The 17,938-nt window shown below is 33.2% G+C and overlaps 1 protein-coding gene and 1 pseudogene across 1 annotated transcript; one reads left to right on the top strand and one right to left on the bottom strand.

Annotated features, from left to right (window-relative positions):
- The first annotated feature begins 635 nt into the window (after positions 1-635).
- On the top strand, positions 636-6,577 carry LOC123269986 (R3H domain-containing protein 2). Its single transcript, XM_044735943.1, is given in 8 exon segments — positions 636-1,029; positions 1,192-1,340; positions 1,705-2,000; positions 2,104-4,312; positions 4,315-5,421; positions 5,486-5,669; positions 5,725-5,813; positions 6,475-6,577. Coding segments are annotated over 7 exon segments (3,930 nt in total). The 5' UTR covers positions 636-1,029; positions 1,192-1,324; the 3' UTR covers positions 6,504-6,577.
- A 5,721-nt stretch (positions 6,578-12,298) lies between these two features.
- Positions 12,299-17,899, bottom strand: LOC123269780 (annotated as a pseudogene).
- Positions 17,900-17,938: the final 39 nt, after the last annotated feature.

The following is a 17,938-nucleotide window of genomic DNA, read 5'->3' as shown; positions in this document are numbered from 1 at the left end:
ACAAAGTTATATAGGTCATAGACACCATTTTCATCAGGTCAAACTAACCCGCTCGCCTAGCCCCGTCATCAAATTAATTAAGATAACAATAACAATTATTATTGTGATAAATCATCAATATGCTCTAATGCAAAAATCAATTATCTGACACGTGTCTGACCCCAGGAGAAAATTACAGCCAGTTCCTGGAAGGTATTTCATAAATATTTAAGTGTTGAATCGATGACTATTACAAAATAGCATTTGGTTGCCAATTTGGTTAAATAAATCCAAGATTTTAGAAAACCCTATTATAGATAAAATGATGCAGCCGGTTATTTTCCAAGTTTATTAATGGACCGACTTTAGGTCAGTGATTATGATGATGCTAAAGCTGAAGAATGATTAGAGATGAGAAAAAAAGGGAACAAAAAAAGGAATCTCTGTTAGCTGTCATCATTGATCACACCGCTATTTTCTCGAACACCCGTTGGACGTTCTCCTCCCAGCAGAGTCGGTTTAGGTGATATGCGCAAGCGTGCTCTAGACTACTACTATCAACCACCTCAGCAACTGCACCACATATATATTATGTATGTGTGTAGGAGTACTACCACAATAGAAATGGGTATATACTATCCAAGTTTTACCTACATTCACCTTCTGCCAGTGGACGATCACCACTGTTGGTAGATTCGGGTAGTTCGCCAACAGACGCTGTCTTTTTAACGTCTTGCTCGGTCCGGTAGTGATACCATGGGATTGCTTTTATCACAAAATATGAGGACATAACCTCAGACAATTTTTTTTTATCACCTCATGTTTATTTATAGAGTTTTTATCCGTTAAAGATATTCACCAAGTGATATACTTAAGAAACATGCGGTGGTTTTTTTTTTCTGCAATTCGATAATATGAATATATTGTGATATTGTTTTTACAGTTATACTTGTGAAATATCCATCTCTACTTCAATCGATCACTTATCTTCATATTATACTGACCAACCATACTTATGAATAATTCATCAAATCAAATTGATTCTGTGACGTAAATACCTATAATCTTTTTTTAATTGTTCTATCGAAAATTCAATTAGTTGTTCAGAAGTTTTGCGTTGCCAAATTGGGTAATGTTATTTTGATGTCTAATACACTGATTATAAAACTAAACAATTAGTTGTGACAATAGACTGTTATTGTTGGATTACAGACGACAATGTTGGAAATCGGGAACAAAGGGAGAGAAATAAGGGCTTGTGCTCTTTCACAAAGACCATTCTACTAACCTATCCCGTACTAGCTTCAATTGAGAGACTACGGGATTCCCTTACATAGATTAACCCATGGCACGGCTGGAAAGTAAGTCCAAATACCCTTAGACGTAGAGTACTCCAATATCTTTTCCGTGATTATGCATCATTTGGCAAATGTTTTTTTTAATTAGCTTCTAGTCCTCTGTAAACTGAAAACGTTTTTTCCTTTTAGGATAAATCTGGATTTAAATATATTTCCTATGGAGTTATGGTAAATTGTGTGTGTTTTTTTTTTTTGTTACTTTCGCTACCATTTTGTTTGAAAGCTTTTATCACATTTGGCATCTATTACACCCAATTCATCAACCATTAGGACGTGTTCTAATGGCAAAGCTTCAACCAGCAGATTCGGTTATAGTTTAACGAATTGAAATAAGTAGATTTAGTAGCAAAGATAATTACTGTTTCAGTACCAAGTATAGTGGTGCACAAAGGAAACAGGTCGCAGAGCCGGCCCGTAAGTCCCACCGGTGCATCCTCGGCTGGGATGCCGGCTCTTCCCACTGGCAAGAATGTACTAGTGTCTGGTGGTACAGCTTATTCAACCTTGGGGGATCAGGAAATGATAGACAGTGATGTCAATGTTACTATTGAAAATTTATCATCTGGGAATACTGTTACACGTCCTACATCACTTCCTGTGCCGTCTTGTCAGCCTAGTCCACCCGACAAAATCGATTTGGAGTCCAACAATTACCGCAATAGGGTTAGAATCCTTTATCACTCCCTATTAGCTTATCAACATCCTAATTTAAGATTAGATTGTTGTGCTAATTGATTGTTTTTCTTTTTTTTTTTCGACTTTGCAGGCAAATACCAAGGTGAAATTGCTAGTGAGAAGCCATGCAATGAGGGAATCAACTTCGCCACCACGTGAACCCCACAATGGGGCTGCGTCGCCACGTAGCCCTCAACAATCTGATGCAGTTGAAAAGAAACTGGGGAACGGAAGCAACGGTGGTCTCTCACCCAATAATTCAAATTCAAAATTAAACAACGAGTCTATTTATAACAATAGTAACAATCTGAGTGCCGCCCAATCGCCAAAACAAACGCGAAATATCGCAACGTCACCAACTTGCCGTACTCCATCGAGAAATGGTCAATCTAGTCCATTACAGACACCAAAGAGTGCTAGTACATCACCAACGAATAATCGTGATAATAAAAATGACAATGGTCAACGATCTAAAGCTACCAGCCCGTTAGCTGTTACATCATCATCATCATCATCATCAAAGTGCAATAATTGCGTTAAAAACAATCACAATAATGATAAACCTGGATTATTACAAACGCCACCATCGCCTTCGAAATCAACTGGCGTTCAGTATTCACCGAAAAATCACGGACATACAAATAATTACAGTAATAACAATTGCCAGCAATCTAGAAATGATAATCGGCGTTCTCTTAGTGTTTGTAATAATCAGTGTTCAAATCAATGCTCTAGCAATACATTGACTGTCGGAAGTCGCACAAGACACAAATTACGGCATCAAAATTCATCCTCACAAGGAAGCGGTAGTTTAGACAGCGTATCGCCGTGCTTATCACGTGATAACAGCACAGAACTCTATACCGATAGCACTGGTATTGATCTCGAGCAGTTTATTGCCGTGACGATAAACCGTAATCAGAAGGACCGCTCGGTTTTGTTAAAGATAGAGCGTGAATTGATAGAATTTGCTAAAGACCACCACAAAGTTTGCCATAAATTTCCCAATATGTCGTCGTACAATCGGATGCTGGTCCACCGCGTCGCCGCATATTTCGGAATGGAACATAATGTCGATCAATCGGGTCTTAGTGTAATCGTAACACGTACTAAAAATATGAGAATACCCGACACAAGGTTCAAAGAACACATTAGGGACGATTTGATACTGACCGAAGAGCCACGTCGCAGTATACTTAAACGTGACTCTAGTTCGTTTGAAGACGGCTATAATTTCAAGTCGCCTGACAGGCTTTCGGGTGACTACTGCCGACGCAGCAAGAGTTTCGAAGAACGGGAGGAGGAGTATGAAAAAGTTCGCCGTCGGATATTCAAGGATAGCAGCGCTGAAAGCAGTGAAGTTGTATCCTGGCCATACTGGTCGTCTTCGGAAAGTTCCGATGCGTCGGCACGCTATCGATTGCTTCATCCTGGTGACCACTCTGGGCGCCACGCTCGTTTGTCTAAAGGTGAATCTTGCGACGGACGTGAAGCATTTCGTGGTGTTTTGCGTCCCTCAGTGTCTAAGTCGTTCAGTTTTGGTGGGTATACTCGTGGAATGCTATCACGTGGTGATAGTGTCACTTCGACTCGTAGCGCGGGCGCTAGACTAACTAAACAAGATTCTGGTGCTAGTATGTGCTCAAGATTGAGCCCTTCTAGCAGCGGATACAAATCACAAAGCCAACGGAGTGATACCACGATATCACCATCACCATCACCCTCGCCAATTCCGGCGAATTCTTGCAGTCATGTACAATCTAGTCAAAACAATAACAATGCCTCAATAGACACCCAATCCACTGAAACAGTCATTTGGGCGGTCACTAATATCTCAAGCGTACCACTAGGTAGCGTTATTATGAATCCACGCACCAACCAACCGTACACCAATTCAGATGGTACGCTTTATCGCTTTGATCCCGACAATCCTCCGAAGATATTCAGCGATATTGAAGAGATTCGTGAAAGCCCGTCGTCAGAGACCCCAGATAAATTTCCCGAATTACCTGAATCTCCTAGACACAATGTGCCAGTTAATAAGTATAGTTCTAAGAAGCATAAAAACTCTATTAAATCATCACCACCATCATCGGTTAGCAATAACAATGCTGTTAGTAACCGAGTAACTAGTACAGCTACGTCCCCAACTTTACCATACTCAGCTAGTCCTCCACCCGCGGCTCAACCCATTCAAGTTCAAGACTTTAACCAGCCAATTAAATCCCCGCCACCCTGCACTCACGGATCATTGAATCCGCAATACCAAAACTACCCTCAGAATACCGAATTAAATTACAATCCCCAGTATTTACAAATGCTCAACCCCAGAATATCATCCAACGGCCACCGGACTTGGCTATAAATCAGCAACAGCAGCAACAACCGCCTCCTCCACCGCCACCACCGCCCCCTGACATGGTCTTCGGGCAGAACAATGTCTACGGAAATTACCCAATGATGATGCAAACCACCGTTCATCCCCAATCGGAAGTAACTGATCTCTCCGGTTATTTCATGGGCATGAACGTCTATGAGCAGTCAAGAGCCGGGTCAGAAGCGTCGCAAACCACCCCGACGTTCCCAGCACCTCCACCGCCGCCTCCTCCACCCCTTCCGCCACCCAACGGACACAATGCTCCGAATAACCAAGCTTACTGGCAGCCGCCTAACCAAGGACAGCATCCTCAACAGCATTCTCATCCGCCTAACCAGATAGCCCCCCAGCAAATGTACTTCGTCCCTCCGTCAGGATCTACCTTGGCCTCAAACGACCGCTCTACGATCCAGCACCAAAGATTCCCCTCCAACTACACGTATAACCCCCAAACGATGACCCCACCTAACACGGGACCCAATTATCCAGTCAACGGCTACCCAATCTCCTACAATTCGATGCCAGCTGTCACTCCATCACCCACTGACTACTCCTACCAGAATCCTCTGTCCATGATGCCGACTTACTACTCAGGACAACCTGGAATGCAGCCTCCGATGATGTGGCGAGTCCCCACACCACCAACCACCCCAACGTCCAACCAAATGCCAGGTATTCCGGTGATGTACGTCAACTCAGGCACCTATCCTCCGCCAACGATGGTCACTGCTGGTTCCTACGGTCATCAGTTGTCAGGAACGGCTCCTGCCCCGCCTGGAGCCGTCTACATGACGCCATCTCTCCTCCCCAACCTGCCAAACCTCGTGTTCCGACAGAATGTACCCATGATTCGGGCGTCAACGCCTTCTGGGTCTCAACGGACCAGCAGGTCGCCCACGCCAGGTCACGAGTATCCTACCAACTCACCTAATGGACCCACTGTTAATGGCGTGGCTGGCATTGACAACAGAAACGCACAAGCACAATCGCGTTACCCACTGCCAATGTACCAGGGTCTTCATATTGTGCCAGGTAAATTGATTCATCAAGCCCTAGATCATCCTGATCAAGAATTCTAATGATCTTTTTGATACAGGGGACATTAGACTGATGCATCCAGGCATGGCGAACAATCCCCGGCTCCAGTACGCTCCTGGACCATCTCCACCAGTCGTTCAAGGTTGCCCTCGTCCCTTCAGACCTCCATCTTACTCTTCTAACTCTGGATGTCCTACGCCCAACTCTTTCGATGGAAGGAACCAAAAAATTCGCAAACAAAGGTACGAATTACTTCCTTTTGATTCTAAGTTTTGTGCTAATTTGAGGTTTGTTCAGGTCCAAGGTCACCACTTTGCCATCAAACGTCAGGTCCAATGTCTATCAAGTTTCTTCTATGCCTCCAAACCCGCCCAAAGATATGCAAGGTAACTTAACCAGTTTTAAATTGAATTTAAGTCTACTCTAGCTCTAATTTGAATTTCGCGTGCATTTATTCTTTACTGACTGTAGAAATTTTCAAAATAACACTTACTATACTAGAAAATAGCGTTTTGTGGGTTAAAAGAATTGTTTTTAGAGCTAGAAAAGATTTTTTTAACCTTCTAAATAAAATTTAGAAGTCTAATCTAGCTCTGATTTCAATTTTGCGGGTATTTTTTCTTTACTGACTGTAGAAGTTTTCAAAATAACACTTACTATACTTGAAAATGGCGTTTTGTGGGTTAAAAGAGTTGTTTTTAGAGTTAGAAAAGGTTTTTATAACCTTTTAAATAAAATTTAAAAGTCTACTCTAGCTCTGATTTGAATTTCGCGGGCATTTCTTCTTTACCGACTATAGAAATTTTCTAACACTTACTATACATGAAAATGGCGTTTTTTTTGTCAAAAGCGTTTTTTTTAAAGCTAGAGAAGATTTTTAAACCCAAAATATTCTTTTAAATCAATTCAAATGTTTTATTTGTATATTTACAAAGCTAAACCGATGGAAAATATGTCTTAAGGTATAAAATCGGTTTTTAAAATAGAGTAGAGAAAAAAGAGTAATTTTATAAATTTTACGGTTCAATTTTTAATTATTTCTTTCAGGAACCGTTAAAGTCACAATAAATCGCTAATTCATCGGCAATTGACTAGTTAATTAAAAATCACTTGAGGAATGAAAATATGATTAACAAAATTGCCACCTCTGGTACAAAAAGCAAAGAATAATAATTATTATTTTAAACAATGACTACAATGAACATACCGCAAAGTATGAATAACAATAATGATAATATGTATTATTATAATTATTGGAAAGAAAGTAAGGTTAAGTATTGATTAACAAGCAATGAAGTGATTTAAGTAATGGGTGAGAAGTAAGGTAAGGTTTTAAATGAACAATGTAAAAATGTCTTTTTTATTTTATTAATAATTAGGTTATTATTTTATTATAATTATTTATAATAATATATCATTTTGTTTGTTTTTTTTGTTTTGTTGATTTGATTAATAAAAATGTTTTTTCGATTTTAATTATTATAAAAATTTATAAACCATTAATAAAAACAAATAAATATGGAATTGCACTTACATCCCCAATTACAGTGTAAAAAATAACACGAGAATTATTAATTATAAGCTAAAGCGTTTATTTAAAATTATACTCGATAAAAATTAGCTATTAAATAATTACAGATTATATATTAAATAATATATACGATAAAAAAATATATATATATAAAAAAATGATAAATTATTTTAAACGCTATTTTACAGATATATAAACGATAAATTAATTTTTTGAAGGTTTAAAATTATAATTATTTATCTAAAAAATCTTTATAAATTTTTATAATTTCATTTTTTTATTTTTTCAAGGAAGATTTTTTAACAAATTCGATGTTAAAATTTATTTTTAATGTCACTGGATAATTAAAAAAAAAATAATTAGATTTTTAAAGCAATAAAAAAAGAGAAAAAAATTTTTTTCAAGGACGTTCATGCTTTTTATTTTATTTACTTGGAATATTTTTTAGGGATCTATTTTAATTATAATTTTAAATTTAAAAAATCCTGACCGGCCTTAAGGTTGTATGTTAAAAATCTTATTTTTAATCGTTAATAATTTTTTTAAATAATCGATTACAAAATTTATAATTATTTAGGGAGGATCATTAATTTAATTTATTGAAACTAAAAAGTATTAAATAATTTTTAAGGGGGTTAAGTAACAAATAATTTTATTTTATTGTAATAAAATCTATCTGGGTGATTTTTAAGATATTTTAATAATGCCTCTAATCGATATAAGTCTATATATAAATATTTCTAAAAATTGTCATTGAGCTTGCTAATTTTTACAATAGAAATTTTGTTATTAATCTTTTATTTAATACTCATTAAAAATTATTTTTTTATAAATTTTACGCGCGTGAATGTCGTAAAATTTAGGATAAAATTTGGGTAATTATTTACAAGTTTAATCCATTATTTTTTATTTTATTTTTTAAACTAAATTTTTATTTGATTTATTTTGAAAAATACAAAAAAAAATAAATAATAAAAAAAAAATGATGACAATTTTGAGAAATTTTACAAAATTTCAGAAAAATTTATAAATTTTTTGAAAAAATGTAATATTCATTTTTTTAATTAATTAAAAAATTAATTAATTTCAAAATTAATTAATTAATTTCAAAATAAATTAATTAATTTCAAAATTAATTCATTAATTTCAAAATAAATTGATTAATTTCAAAATAAATTAATTATTTCAATTCATTAATTTCAAAATTAATTCATTAATTTCAAAATTAATTAATTTCAAAATTAATTCATTAATTTCAAAATAAATTAATTAATTTCAAAATTAATTAATTAATTTCAAAATAAATTAATTAATTTCAAAATTAATTAATTTCAAAATTAATTCATTAATTTCAAAATTAATTCATTAAGTTGAAATTTAATTCATTAATTTAAAAATTAATTAATTTCAAAATTAATTCATTAATTTAATAATTAATTAATTTCAAAATTAATTAATTTATTTTTATTCATTTAATAAAAAATATCAAAAAAAAGATAATTTAAAAATTTTATCTAAAAACATGAAAGCCAAAATTTATTTTCAAGTTTTGACGCCAAAAAAATTCTTCAAAATCTTTATTTTTTTTTTTTTTCACGACATTTTTTATTATAAATGCGCCGTAAAAATAAGTAGGATAAAAAAAACGTTAATTAAAAAAAAAAAAATGTTAATTTAAAAATTCTGATTTAAATAAAAATAAAAATTTTTTTTTTTTTTTTAAATTAAAAAATGTTAATTGTTAATTTAAATATGGCTAAAAATAGAGTTAACCTTACTTGTAAATAATTATCAAAATTTGAATTAATATTTTATTTTTAAATTTACTTGAATTGGCGCGCTGTGCCAAGATGGCGTCGTAAGAACAGCTGTTGCTCTATTTTCACATTTAATTACTAAAAATTTCTTTAAAAATGCAAATAAATAAAGAAAAAAGGCTAAAAAATGAAATTTAATAAAAAATAAATGATATTTTGTAAATTAGGCAATAAAATATAAAATATTCAGTGACATTTAAAATTACTGTGTCAAATTGACACCGCAAATGCTACTACCACTGTTTAAAAATTTAGGTTATATTTTTCCAAACCGAATTAACTTTTTATAATTTACCAAAAAAAAAAAAGGTTGTCAGTGGTGGTAACATAAAAACGACAAATTGTTCCGTCTGACTCACGGATTGGTGTAAACATTGAGGCTCTAAAATTCGAACTGCAATTATATAAAAATAATTTTTATAATTACAAAAAAAAACAAATAATTAATGAGCTTTTAGTGTTTTAAAGTCTGTGATTAAAAAAATTATTATAAAAAAAAATCTAAAATAAATAAGAAGAATGATTCCATCCAGCTTTGCTTAATAACGGTGATTGTACTTAAGGTTAACGTGTGCCTATCTAGATTTTCGGGGATTCCCATTAGTCTACGATAGAATGAATACTCCTGGGATGCTAATTAAAATAAAATTTCATTACTGGTACACGATAAATTATTCTTTCAAATAAATAATATTAATATCGGAATTTTTTGTACCTTTGATTTTATTAGCGTAGTTTTAGAATCTAAATATTTTAATTTTAATTATTTATTTTTGGATCATTAGAGTCTATCATATCATCATTCATTTACTGTCTAGAAAAACTAATTAAAATAATAAATAGAAACATTTTTTTTCTCAGGAACTAGAATAGTTTTTAAAACAATAATTATTTTTATTTCTTCGTTGTTACTTGTAAAAATATTTGTACATAGAATCCAGTTAACTAATTAATAAAAAATGCTTTTTTTTTCTTATTGTTAGATTAAATAGAATAGTATATTAATAATTATATTATTATTATTATTATAATTATAAATACATAAATATATTATTATTAATTATTAATTATAGTAGAATCTCGATTATTTTTCTGCCGATGTTTTTTTGTTGCAGAAATATTAACCTAGCTTGTAGAAATATTGAGTTTCTACTGTAATTATATTTAAAATAAGTACTGTTAAATATAGTATTAAATTTTTTCGATAAAAATATATTTACATTTAATTAAATAAATTATTTAAACTAATACTAAAAAATACTTGTATCTCCTCTTCTTTATTTTCATTTGTTATATTGGACCAATTTAATCACGACAAATAATTTTTTCAGGTTAGTCGCTTTGCACATTAATAATTATTTAAATATATTTATATTATTGACCATTTAATATTATAAATAAATATAATTATTTATTTATTAATTACTGTTTAAGTTATGACGGCTCCCTGAAATTCTTTTAAGAAGAAATAAAGTATTACGTCATAGGAAGATTCAATTTTTGACACTAGATGGCGCCTCACAAGCTTTCTTGTATCTACTTATTTATATTTAAGGTTTATTTATGAAATTTTTTATTTTCATGTGATTTTATAGAAAATATTAATGACAATTATTGTATCACGGATGAAAATTAGGTCATTAATCAAAAAGACAGATAAGGGCTTTGGAAAATTTTTATATCTAAATTTAGTTTATTTTGACCTAAACTATCTACAAAGGAGCAGATTTAGCGATCATGCGCCACCTGTTGGAAGTTTGCAACACTTGATCAAATAAATTACACAATTTTTGGGTTTTAGTTTAAATATCAATTTTTTTCACGTAACTGAGAAAAATTTTTAGTATTTAAAAAGATTAATTAACAAATGATTTATTAGAAAATAATTTAATAAATATTTTTTAATAGGAAATTATTTCTTAAACATTCCTGCTGATTTTTGAGGTTTATTTATGAAATTTTTTATTTTTATGTGATTTTATGGAAAATATTAATGACAATTATTGTATAACGGATGAAAATTAAGTTCATTAACCTAAAAAAGACAGATAAGGGCTTTTAGAAAATTTTTTATACCAAAATTTAGTTATTTGACCTTAACTCTCTACAAAGGAGCAGATTTAGCGATCATGCGCCACCTGTTGGAAGTTTGCAACACTTGATCAAATAAATTACACGATTTTTGGGTTTTAGTTTAAATATCAATTTTTTCTCAATGTAACTGAGACAAATTTTTAGTATTTAAAAAGATTAATTAACAAATGATTTTTTAGAAAATAATTAAATAAACATTTCTTATAGAAATTATTTCTTAAACATTGTTTTGTACCAAATATTTCTTACTATTTAATAAACCATTTTAAAAATATTTAATAGGGATATTTAAATAGTTAATAATGATATATTTCAGCTAGGCTTATATTTTTAAATTTTTTATATCACAAAATCAGAGTTTAACAAAAAGAACATTTGTAAAATTGGACATAATGAGAAAATAGTGGGGTAGAAAGGTTGAGATGTTTCTTAACGTTTAACCTACAATAGTAATTAGACACGTGTCGCAAACAAACAATTATGGCGGCTCAGCGACACACATTGATATGTGTACAGGTGTCGTTGTTGCTCTACTAATCTATAGACATAACTGTTGGCTAGTGTCCAGCCATCTACCGACAAATTCTCCTAATAAATATTTATTAACTATTAATAAATGTTGTTTGGTGGTAACAAATATTTATTTAAACATTCCTCGGCCTTTTATTACCATCAACAATATTTATTTAATATAACCAACTAACTTATTTCACTTTAATAAATATTTTAATTATTAAACAATATATTTTTGCTCCCAAATTAAAAAAAAATCAATTATATTACTCCCTAACCTCTTTTATCAGCATAATTAGAATTAAAGGATAATAATAAAACAATTTTTATTAAATATCTTTATTTAGTCGTTTTATTAATTATTTACAAAAATAAAAATAACGCAGTCAGAGCGATAAAGGTCCAGAGTGTCATTAAAATCTAAACTCATTAAATTGTTTGTAAGTACTTATAAATACTTAAAAATGCCACTGTGAACCAATGCCACCGTATAACCTCAAAATAAATGAGACAAAACATAACCACGCTGCATTGAGTCTTGTATCTTAAAAATTGAACAAAGAGTAATATTGCACGTTGCGTATTTTTGAGAAAAGACGAGAAAGACCATCTCTTAAAGGGGCCGTTTTTCACTCAAAAAGCCTCTTTAGCGACTGTTTCTCAATAATTTCTCGTCTGAATAAAAAATTCTGATCATTAGTTAACATAACCTCACGTAACCATACCCGCCACCGTAACCCATGACTTTATATTCGTTCTATAGTATCTTAAACTACCAAACGCTCGGTTTAATAATTATTAATTTTGTTTTCGTTAACCTTAATTAACATATGAAGCGTTTAAGTTCAGTTTGAGACAGTTCTATGATTTCCTTCCACAATAAACATAGCAAAGTGTCTTTTACTATCAACGAGCAAACCATTTGAGCAAGAAATGTATTAACTATAGCGAATTTACGCTAATATACAATTTATTAGCTTATTATAACCTTAACTGCTGTGACTGTAAGCAGTGTGTTAGTATAAGGCCCGCTGTAAATAGACGAGCCGGTTTCAAAGTCGAAATGTTTTTGTGTCTCTTAGCAGCGTAGAACCAAGATGGCGGCTACCACAGCGATCATGAGAATCAACCCTGCGATAGCAATTCCACTGCGAAGCTTCTTTTGTGATATGCAGATGTGCCGTCCGCTTCGTCGAGATAGTCTGGCATGAATTTTCCATTAATAATAATAATTATTATTATCTTCAAACTGAAAAATTACCCTTTCTCGAAAGACATCATCAGTAAGTTCAGATTCCCTGCCAAGGTCCGAAGCTTCATTAACGTAGAGGCCGCTGTAGACTTCAATGGTCGCTATGAGTACCGCCCAAAGCGACATCTTTGGTCGTCTAATCTCCCGGTAGCTCTTCCTTCTGCTGATCCTCGTTGCAAAGATGGCGGCTGTGGGTAGTTTGGTAATTAGCGAACTCCAACCTTATTCCAAATTGATTAGAGTTTTATTTGGGCAACTTACCGTACCGGAGCATCCGTCGCCATGTTTGGTACACAGTCTCACGTTGCATTGGTAGTAAACGCTGGCAGTGTGTAAGGAAATTTATGAGCCTGAAAATTGACCTTTGCTTCGCGTTTTGTCCCTCGCTGTATGTGAATTGTCCCATTATTTCGCCGTCAATAGGACATCTGTAATGTTAAATAGGTTAGAAAGTGTTTGAGTGTTAACTTCACTCTTTTATAGGCTTTCTTTTGGTTTCATGATTCTTGATCCTCTGACAAAATATCTCCGGACAAAATATCTTAAATAATTAAATTAAACTGAGTTGAAAAAATTAACTTAACTGCTACTAGAATTTAAATTAGAGAAGCTAGCGCGCTCATATTTTTCAGCCAATAAGGAATCGGGGACCATATTTTTGCGATAATTCGATACTTACTTAACTCAGATAAATTTTTATTTTATCTATTTTAATTTAGAGGATATTGAAACAATTCATTTAAGCTCATCTAAGTTCATTTTTTCGACTCGGGTACCAATGCATAAGGATTTTTTAATTACTTTTTTCCATTGCATTATTAATTATTATCGTTGCCGAAAATCTATTTAAAATTTTATAGAACAGGTAACAAAATATATTAATAACGGATTTTGGATAGTATTATTATTAGATAACAACCAAATTTGAATACTTATTACTTATATGTATATGTATAATGTTAAACCTTGAAAATACAGATTCTTTATAAAACCAAAACCGTATTGTGCCTTTTGATCATGGATTTTTGTGATATTTAGTCTCAAGGATATTTCTCAGGGATATTTTGTCGGAGATATTTTGTCGGGGATATTTAGTTGGAAGATCAAGACGCTTGATCACGTTTTCCTTACCTCTTCATCATTGATAAGTCAAAGCTGCTCCTCCCAACCCAGACCGTCTCGACCATGCAATCCGAAATCTTCAACCCGAACATCTCTTGTTTGTCGATACCGATGACTAAGGTAAGCGGATCTCCACTCTTAACGTTTTCCGCTACGTGATGGCGGGTTGGATCTCCGCTGAATATCTTCATGGTACAACCCAGGTATTGGCGCCGTATCCTAGAATCAATTTTCATGATTAGTAATGAAGATGCTGCTGGCGCTGATGATGATGGTGATGATGATGATGATGATGATGATGATGATGATGATGGTGGAAGCAATATTTAGAAACATACCTGCAACGGCAGGGATTGGAGCATCGCAACGCGAGTTGGTCGTTCTGTAAACAACTTTGTTCCTCGTCTGATAACGGCACCCAACATGGAAACCTCTTCCTTGATTGGTAACCAGCTTCAAATGCGGTTGAACTACAATTGTGTTGAAGTACTCTATTCCTCCGTCGTCCTAGAACAAAGTTATGGTCGTTAGTAATCTGGTTCTAGGAATAGCACAAGCTATCATTTATCATGGAATGTAATTTAATAAAGAGCTATTGTTAAATGAATCATCAAAAAATGAACTATGTAATTTAGTATATTAGAGCGCAGATATCCTTGGCGAGGTCATTTGGAATAGCTTGAAGAAAGGGTCATTGGCATCTCGAATATTTATTTTCCTTTTAGCTCGCCTTCTTCGTACGCCTTCTTGGTCTTGTTGTGCTTTCAGCTTAACGATCCACTCTTATTTTATTTATTTTCTATTCTCGGAATATCTCCAGCCTCCAGGATTCGTTGTTAGGTTCGATGCCCGGTCATTTCGATTACCATTAAACTTACACCGGGAAAACTGAACTTATTTGCACTTCTATTCTAAATTTAGATTTGATTGGGCAACCTCATGTGAGAAGAAATTGGTTTATTATTTGCAAATAATTATGGGTATAGTTAGCAGACTGTAGTTTAGAGTCCTTTGAGATTGTAAGGATGTTGATGAGTAATCTTCTTGATGCCATCGCTTTTCGGTTAGCAGAAAGAGCTCTGATGAGTATCTCGCATAGAGCCATAGTAGAGAAAAGCAACAAGCAACAAGCGCAACAAGCAACCTCTATAATTTTCAACATACTTATAGTCGTAAGGTCTTGGAAGAAACTATACCAGATTCTTTGTGTCTCTACCGCCGGATGCATATTCTGTTCCGTGAGGCTCTGGTTCGCGTGCGATAAGGCTTTTCGGACCTTTTGAGCAATTTCTGCTACACTGCATTATAGCAGGTACCGGTTTTAAATAAGTGTTAACTTTCACTTCGTTGTGGTATTATATTTTGCACTAAAATCGCATTGCTTCCAATGGAAGCTATCTCGGATGTGCTACCCAGGAAGTGGATGAAGTGGAAAACTGGTTCTGATGGGGACTAATTAACAGTCTCAGTTAATTGCCGAAATATGGCTCCTTGGTCAGACACCTTCATATAAGCTAGGATCGTTTTTATTAGAAGTGGTTATTACAAAGTAGCAATGCAATCTTATGCAGTAGTTGGTTTAACAGCGTACCGGTCACATAACCTGGTCCAGTTAGGGAGCGCGGCAAAGGGAAACGTTGATCAGCCGCAGTTGGCTAACGTAATGTAAGGGATCGATAAACGCTGCTGCCAACGTAACATCATCACGCAATCGGAATATACTTTTGTGAGTAGCATTTTACAAACGCTAATCACTTTTGACATATCTCACCATGTGTACTCAGGTATGTGCCGTTAAGTATGGGGTGACAATCTTGTGCCCCGATTCTGGGCGCATTTGATGCTCCGTAATTCTTGAAGCAGTGCCTGCTCGGAAATTAGTTAATCATCCCGAGCTGTACCAATTTAAGTCGCCCAGCGTGCATAAACAGTTACAAACGTTCAAATCGTGTGAAACATCTTAAACATTTAAAACATCAGCTTAACGTATTGGACGCAAAAAATATAGATCCGATATTTTCTCAAAAAAGAATTTAATCGTTTCTTTACATACAAAAAAATTGGCTTTGGTTGATTGAAGGTAGCTTAGTAATCGAAGTCAAGTCTAGTAAAATAAGTGGACATTAATTCCTGCTGGTTCTCAGATTTTTATGCGCGCAATTTGAATTTCTAGTTTAAAAGAAAATATACAGATCAATAGTAAAAGCGAAAGTTAGAAAGAACCAACATTTACACAACTGCGTAAAAATAGCTTCATGGTGGCTAAGACTTAGCTAAAAAGCTTCCTTCCAAAGATTTGACTTGGGTTAATTTTTGCTTCTTTAAGCCTTATTTGATTAACTGAGGAAGCTACTAAATCTCAGATTGATTTTTAAGAGCTACATTCTTCATCCAATTTCGATGTCTTGGGATCTAAGCAAACTATCAGAATTTCAATTGGATTTTATTTGCATTTTGGAAAAAATATTTTGAAGATTTGAGAAGCGCTCGAAATGATTAAATTTAAACCAAAAAACTGAAATTCTCTCCAACCCGAATTACGAAAAATACATTTTTCGGTAGATCTCCATAAAATTCTAACTGTTGCATTGGCCTTTGTGTCAAAAATTTACATGAAAATTTCGTCCCTATATTAATTATTAAGTCGAGTAAGGCTTAAAAATGTCATTGATTTTGAAGTTTATATATTCTTTCTACAGACAATCAGCTTGAATGCAGAAAGTTCTAAAATGAGCTAAATTCATCAAATAGTTTAGAAATGCGTTTCATTTGAGAAAAAATCACGTGCTTTGGTGGTTTTACCAGGGAATAACTTTTTCATTAAAAAATGATAGATCGTTTTTCAGTTACATTTTATTTCTTAAAGCTTATTAAATTCTTTTTTAATTTAACCCTATAATAAATTCATACTTTTCAAGCTCTATTACAACAAACTTGAAGAAGTTGACCGTCATTAGGCAAATCAGCTTCAGACAAAGCACTTAACGTTGCGGCTTTGTAAACACAGATTACTCTTACAATTCTGTAATGAATCTTTTATGAAACTTTTGGTAGACTTGTGCTGTGCAACAATTAAGCTTTGAATGAGGAAGGTTCAAAATGATTATGCCAATCCATTGAATAGTTTAAGAAAGTGGCAGCTAATTTAGAAATTTTCTTAGATGTAAAAAAATCACGTGTTTGGTGACTTTTTATAGTAAATAATTTTTAATTCTAGAAAATGATAACTCGTTTTTCTCTGCATTTCATTTCATCAAAGCTTATAAAATTCTTCTTAATTTATCCTATAATAAATTCTACTTTTCAACAATTTAATTTAAGAAGCTGAATGTCATCTTAAATATTGTGATTAAAAATCATGGATTATAAATTAAATCTACCTTTTATTAGATTATTACTTATTTTCATTCCTTATTGGTTTGATTTGTGCTACAACACGTTGAACATGATGCAATCAACGTTTTTTAATCGTTCTGAAACGTCCAAATGAAGATTTCTAACGTCCAATATGTTAAATCTACTACTAAAATTTTAACTTTTTGATAATATCCAAGTGCCTCAAATTAGGGTGCGTCAAAATTTAATCTCTGAAAGCAACCTTTTAGGTTTGAAATTTTGTTTCTGCTTTTTAACAGCAGCTGTAGTTGGGAGAGCTTCCCGATATATTTTGGTGTGTCACACTGAATTGTGGGATGATTCACAGAGATTTTGAAACAGGAGTTTCGTTTTGGCCACAAATTTTGAAATTTTTAAGTCCCAGAAAAATTGCTTCAACCAAAACTCCCTGTTAAACAACCATGTAAGCATCAATTAAATCCTGACATATCAAAAATATCTCAGTGAAATGCCCAAACCTAACTCCCTGCTAAACTGTGAACTCAAAATTCCAATTTTAAAAGGTTGCTGTTATTTGAGGATTAAATTTTGCCGCACCCCATTGAAGAGTATTATATTGATGCAAGTGAAGCAAGATGTTGGAAATTTCGCCCTCAACAATTCCTGTTGGCATAGCATTGTTACCAAGGACCCAAGAGGCGCAAAGCCAGATATGTAATTGGCGCTGGTTGGCTCTTTGTATTCCTGCACAAACAGGGAGCTAGTTTTTGATGACAATCCTCTAGGATAGAACTTCCTCAATCCCATGGAAATCAGCGTGTTCCCTTCCACCGTGGGAAATAGTGG

Source organism: Cotesia glomerata, linkage group LG7 (assembly GCF_020080835.1).
Source record: "Cotesia glomerata isolate CgM1 linkage group LG7, MPM_Cglom_v2.3, whole genome shotgun sequence".
In the NCBI taxonomy this organism is placed as follows: Eukaryota; Metazoa; Arthropoda; class Insecta; order Hymenoptera; family Braconidae; genus Cotesia; species Cotesia glomerata.
Note: the sequence above shows the minus strand (reverse complement) of the source record. Positions and strands in the feature narration are given on the sequence as shown.